This window comes from Haliotis asinina, chromosome 14 (assembly GCF_037392515.1).
Source record: "Haliotis asinina isolate JCU_RB_2024 chromosome 14, JCU_Hal_asi_v2, whole genome shotgun sequence".
NCBI classification, from domain to species: domain Eukaryota; kingdom Metazoa; phylum Mollusca; class Gastropoda; order Lepetellida; family Haliotidae; genus Haliotis; species Haliotis asinina.
In genome coordinates, this window is record NC_090293.1 from 35,656,538 (window position 1) to 35,662,677 (window position 6,140).

General features: G+C 37.4%; 1 protein-coding gene across 1 annotated transcript; it reads left to right on the forward strand.

Moving 5' to 3' along the window:
- LOC137261640 (ciliary microtubule-associated protein 3-like) lies at positions 1 to 5,478 on the forward strand. The gene is made up of 6 exons (XM_067799419.1): positions 1 to 94; positions 887 to 1,032; positions 2,669 to 2,767; positions 3,048 to 3,184; positions 3,992 to 4,118; positions 4,989 to 5,478. The coding sequence occupies exons 1-6, from the start codon at positions 88 to 90 to the stop codon at positions 5,055 to 5,057; spliced, it is 585 nt and encodes a 194-aa protein (XP_067655520.1). The 5' UTR covers positions 1 to 87; the 3' UTR covers positions 5,058 to 5,478.
- The last annotated feature ends 662 nt before the right edge of the window (positions 5,479 to 6,140 follow it).

Consider the following 6,140-nt stretch of genomic DNA (forward strand, 5'->3'; position numbering starts at 1 on the left):
CAATCAGCATAGTAACGCGTAACTACGAGAAGCTAAAAGGAAATCGGGACACTTTTGTGAAGCTGCAATCAGCTGTCATCCCGCAAAATGGAGAGTAAGTCTATTGTATTTTGTATGGTTAATTTGATGTATGCTATAGGTGTATATAGGAGGAAAACGATTTTGTTATCGTCGATCGCATCACCCAAAGCGGTATTACAAGACTTCGAGTGATCCCAACCGTCAGCAGTGTTTGCAACATAATGGTCCACGTCCTCTAAATTCGGGTATTGGGATAATTGGGTGTGGGTGGTTCTGTTTGTAGCACAGATCATACACACATTTATGTCAAGATGTGCTTTAGATATTCAGGTGAAGGAACACGAAACTGTATATCTATCGATAGATTTGGACAAACATATCATGATTTTGAGGGCTGTACAATAGAGATGAAACGTTTCATGATGACTGAATGAGAGGCAAGCAGGAGTTTTTGAGCAATTGGACTTTGAATGTTTGGACATTTTATTCTTTGTGGATTATAACAATCAAGCTGGAGCAAGTTTGTGATTTTAAGATTCTCAACATCTGCCCATACCTGTAATAGCATTGACAGCCAGTGACGTCATCATGTTTATATGAAGGCTAATGTCTAAGGTCACTTGGATGATACACACACTTCAGTGGGTGTAATAGCCAAAATATGTATAGTGACATAAGAAATGTTTCAATCCAACCTTTGCGAACCATGTGTTTTTAAACCTTTTGTGTATATTTTCAAATTGTTTTTCAGTGTTTATATTGATGAATATATTTGCCATCTACAGTTGGACATAGTATACTTGTTTGTAATATTTATAACATTTTAATTACGTACCTTTACTAAGAGTGTCTTCTTTTATTTCAGTGGATAAAAGACCCAAGGTTGCCTTCATGACAACTCTAAATAGGGAACTATTTCCCACTAAAATGCCACCTAATCGTTTTGGTAATGAGGTGGTCCCACTTCGAGGTGCACCCCACAGAGGACCAGGCTGCTACGAAAATGAGGAGGTGTGGCTATAATCCTACATTTCTATAGATACGGAGTTGTATGCAGCAGAAGATGTCTCCAAAATAATAATCAAGAGCAAGGTGGTCAACTGGTTCCATGATTCTCTGGGAGCTTCTATTTAATTTTTGTAGGGGTTTGAGGTGCTGTGTTTTGATATTTTATTCAACTAGCTAGTTTAAGAAAACTATATATTTACTGAGCACCATTAATCAATCTATTAATTTTCACAGTTCACCTAAAATTTGAGGTCTTAATATTTTCAACAGAACAAACTATTCATTTTTTCACTGCTGCCATAAAATGATTGAAGTATTCATGTAAGAAATTCCTATCCTCCCCATAATAATCTAATGGATGCATTGTGTCTGTTTTAGTTGCAAAGGATCATTTGATTGCGAGTTCAATCCCACATGTTATCAATAGTTACCATTGGTCTTTCAGTGCCATACATTAGCTTTTTCTCTGACACATGTATACATCATTGAACATCCAGGTTTGAACTCTTCTTCAGCAACCCCTGAACCTGTGAAGGTCCCCAGGTAGAATAGGCCTTCAGCAACCCATGCTTGCCATAAAAGTCGACTATGTTTGGGTGGTCAGGCTTGCTGACTTGGTTGACACATGTCATCTGTTCCCAACTGCGCAGATCGATGCTCATGTTGTTGATCACTGGATTGTCTGGTCCAGACTCGATTATTTACAGACCGCCACCATATAGCTGGAATAATAAACTTACTCACTCACTAACTCAGCAACTCCAGCTTCTTAATGTATGTCATAAGAGGGGACGAACATGATCAGGTGGTAAGGTTTGTTGACTTGGTTGACACCTGTCCTTGGATCCCATTTGTGCAGATCAGGGCTCATGCTGTTGATCACTGCATTGTTTGATCCAGACCCGATTATTTACAGACCAATGCCATATAGGAATATGACTGAGTTTAGAGTTAAACAAAAGACAAACAAACAAATCCAACACTGACCTGCTAGTCTGTAATATATTAAACATAAACAGCATCACGCTCAGTTCCCAATCACTGAATCAGATGAAAGATGAGGGTCAGGTTTAGTTGCAGCCTATGGCAAATTATATAACAATGTAGAGATAACTTTCTGAAAAGTGTGTCTTAGAGGCAAGTCCTTGTTACCTTAGGCTAGGATTCATGAAGAACCCCGTATCTTAAACCAAGTAGACATAACTTGTACCTTTTTCAATAGTGTGTTTGTTTTAGGAGTTGTTATAACTTCAGACTAGTCTTTCAGAGCTATCGTCGATCATGTTGAAACTAGTACTTAATATATAAATTTCCTAATTTCTGAATCCTAACCAGGGATTGGGATTCATAACTTTAACAATGGGCCGTTTTCAGGATTATTAGCCATTTTCTGAATTTAGAATAGGCCACTGCCCTTGTATCCATAGTAAACTTCAAAATTGTTTTGGGCCATTCCTTATTCTAATGTGCAAAATGGCACATGGTGCCTGCCTTTCCCAATCTCTGCCTCACATATCACTCATAGTGATAATTATCATTCCATGGTATTATCAATCAAATACCCTCAAATGTTTGTAATATTGCTATGATGAAGTTTATAATCACTACAAGTATTATTCTGACACTTCTTGCAATTCAGAAAACCAATTTTTGGTATGGTGTGAAGAACAAAATTACCAGTGAGAAAGGCTACACACTCGGAGCTAGGACTTCAAGCAGAATACCTTCAGATGCAAAGGTAAGCACAGTCAGGTCACATGATAATTGTACATGTTTGTTTGCATTACATTCAGTGTTTTGTAGTAACATCAACAGCACTTTTATGCATTTCAGTTTGTACAAAGAAAGGTAATCTGTTCAAATTGTAAAAGAAGTTTTCCCTTCTTTTTACTGTTGTTATTTTGTTGATACTTTAAGGAGTTAAACCTGCTGCAATGGTATTACATAGTGAAGTCAAATGATAACTTTATTCCACATATACGACATTACACCTGTGAAACATTTCTTTTTGTAATTAGTTTCAGACACCTAGTCCCTTAGTCTACCAGACAACCTGCACAGAACCCAGAACATTCTCAACATCGAAGAAACCTTTTGAAGTTGGCGCAGAGAGGTTCCCTGTGTACCGAAGGGACATCAGTGAGGTTCTTCCCGGGTAGGTAGCAGATAGTGTAGATGAAGAGTGGAGATGTAGCTGGTGTACAGGAGGAATTTACTCAGGGACACTTTACTTCATGAATTGTGCAGGTTCGGCTCATATCAAGCAGCACTGTTTGCCAGACCAGCAAAACAAGTAATCTGTCTGTGAAACATCCCCATCCTAAAATCCGCTTGTAAACACACATTGTTTGATTCATAGCTTTTTAAGATAAAGAATGGATATTATGAACATGTTTAGCATGGGTTGTAATAAGTAAATATATTTTATGCATATCTGCTATGTGTAAATATTTCATAGATTTTAAGTATAACTTGAGGGACAGATACAGCTTTTTGAGAAAGGTGGGGTGCACAGTATTGCCAAAAAAAAGGGTTGGGGGCTGGGGTAGAGGGGTGAACACTTCATTTTCACCTGAGTTTCAGTGGACATATAACAAAATTCCTAGACAAGAATGGGGTAGGGGTGATCCTGCCCCGCCTGTCTGGATCCGCCTATGCAGTTATCAGTTATATCAGACATATTTGTTGAACCACTTACTTGAAAACTATTGGTTGGACTGTTTTCCATTTGGAGAGCGGTGTAGGGGCCTTTGTCAAAAGGAGAGGGGAAATTTCAAGTAAATTTCAAAGTTTATCAGAATATTCACAATTAATTGTCATTTAGCTGAAGTTGGGAGTCTCATTTGGGGGTATTGGTGGAGTGCCAAATTACAGGTCTAAGTGGTTTTCTCTGAAAAACTTTAGCAGAGATAGAACTCTATATGAATGACGTGTTCAGAGGCTATGGAACTTCTCTTTCCAGCCCTGGCACATATGAGCACCAGTGCCCCAAGAACAGAATGGTTCAGTGGCACCAGTCATTTGGCGGAACTCCAATCATGTTGCCTGAAGTCAAAGTCACAAGCACCATACAGAAAAATACAGATAAGGTTAGTAAAATATATCCCTCTAACAGGAAAATAGCAATAGTTCCAAAATATTTGACAATGTTTTATGAACAGTTGGAATAGCCTACAACTCAGCATAGCGTTATTTTAGCTCAGAATTGGTCAGTCACAGTAGAGCATTTTGAATATATGCAATACATGTATGTTGTCAGATGTTTCTTCAAACAGTAATTACAGTTTTTTACTCTAGTGTTAGGTAAATGAACTTAGCACAGCATGTTAAAGTGTGACAGGGACCTTTCTCTTATGATTGTAAGAGGAAGGGAAATACCAGCATGTGACCTATGCTTATATTTTGTAATCATGGGCATACCAGTGACAACTGTGAAAAGTTGAATAGGGATGGTGAGAGCCGGACAACTACTGTCACTTGATATGATGGGAACACGCTTCTTTACAATACTGGGGCCTGTTTCACAATGCAATCATGGTGCTAAGCCTGTCGTAAGTGCAACTGTGGCTTTGTGAAATGGCCCTGAATACTGTTTGTGTGGTAAGATATCCAAGCATTCCCTCCCAAAACATGGCATATCTTTTCCGAGGGTTTAGTGGCTTTTATACTGGAAAAATATGTTACGGATATTGGTATTTTTATGACGGATATTTTATCAGTATGTCAGTGAATAAATACATCATTATTCAGAATTTCAAAATTTACAAATATCCCTAACTATTTTTGTCCAGTGTATGTTCCTGGATATTTATTTATTTATTCACCTTTCCTGAAGCTAACACTGTTCTCTCATGGTTATTTACAGACCACCACCACATAGCTAGATTATTACTAAGAGCAGCCTAAAACTAAACTCATTCACTCGGATGTAATTTGAATACTTGTAATTTTTCTTTCAGTTACTCAGCACAAAAGAAGAGAAGAAATATCATCGAAAGCTGGCTTATCTTAAACTATATTATGATTAAGTTGTATATTTTCACATTGGCTCTTTGTGTTATTTTGTTGTTAATGAAGTCATCACATCAGTGAAGTTGAGACATGTCAGAAATATAAACATCTTCCTCAGATATATCAATTGAGCAATCGTGTCTCGAATGTCTGAAATACATCTGTCTTTGTGTGATGTGTGATCATTTTAAATGTTCAAATGAATACAGATTTTAAGATGGCAGGCACAACACATCTGTTACCTTATGAAATGTCTACAAACTCCAATCAATTTGTTGACTGGAAACATGTACATGATATGAAGACATTATTTCATTGTAGGTGTTGACTTATCTATCTTAACTGCACTTTCAGTCTGTACAGACATACATAGATACAATGTTGCAGGATATATACCTGCATGTGTACATAATTGTAAATAAATGTGTATGATTGTCATGTGCATCAGTCATTCTTTTATTGTTATCAAAGACATGTAGTCCAGAACACACAGTTTGATATTAAATGTTGGATGTTCTCACCACAGAGAACTGATAGCAAATGTGGTCTTATCTATTTGATGTTTCAGTAAGGTCAGTCTGACAATTCTATATTTAAATATGAAGACTTGCTGTGTCAAAAGTGTACCTACTATCAAGACATTTCTTGTTTCTTAAATATGTTGCTAACATTGTCACAAGGTGTTATATCAATCTTTGCCTGACCGGTAGGTTGAAACCTTGTTAAAGTCTGTGCCTGTACACTGGGCACTTGACAAGAGAAAGGAGAGCCATTCTTAATTTTGATTCAGCAAGAAATGTCAACCGGTGTTGTCTGAGAATACACCTCAAAAACAGTTTGCATCCTTCATAAAAAAACATGGAGATGGCAGTGAACATCATACAGGATGACATGGATATGGTGTGGTTTAACAGTGAACAAAATCAAAGTAAAAGAAAGAAAGCATCTGTCTGTACATTGCATCACACAACACTGTCAGATGGACAGGAGAGAGTGTGATTATTTGCTAGTACTTCATCAGTGCAGCTGCAGTTAACTGTGGATGTTGTGGAAGCAGTGTGATGAATGAATGCTGTCATTCTTCATACTCAACTACAAAA

Excerpts from the sequence above, each read along its gene's own strand:
- LOC137261640 (XM_067799419.1), top strand. Across the intron at positions 3,185-3,991 it reads ATCAGTGAGGTTCTTCCCGG|CCCTGGCACATATGAGCACC; the intron begins GTAGGTAGCAGA and ends TTCTCTTTCCAG. Across the intron at positions 4,119-4,988 it reads TACAGAAAAATACAGATAAG|TTACTCAGCACAAAAGAAGA; the intron begins GTTAGTAAAATA and ends TTTTTCTTTCAG.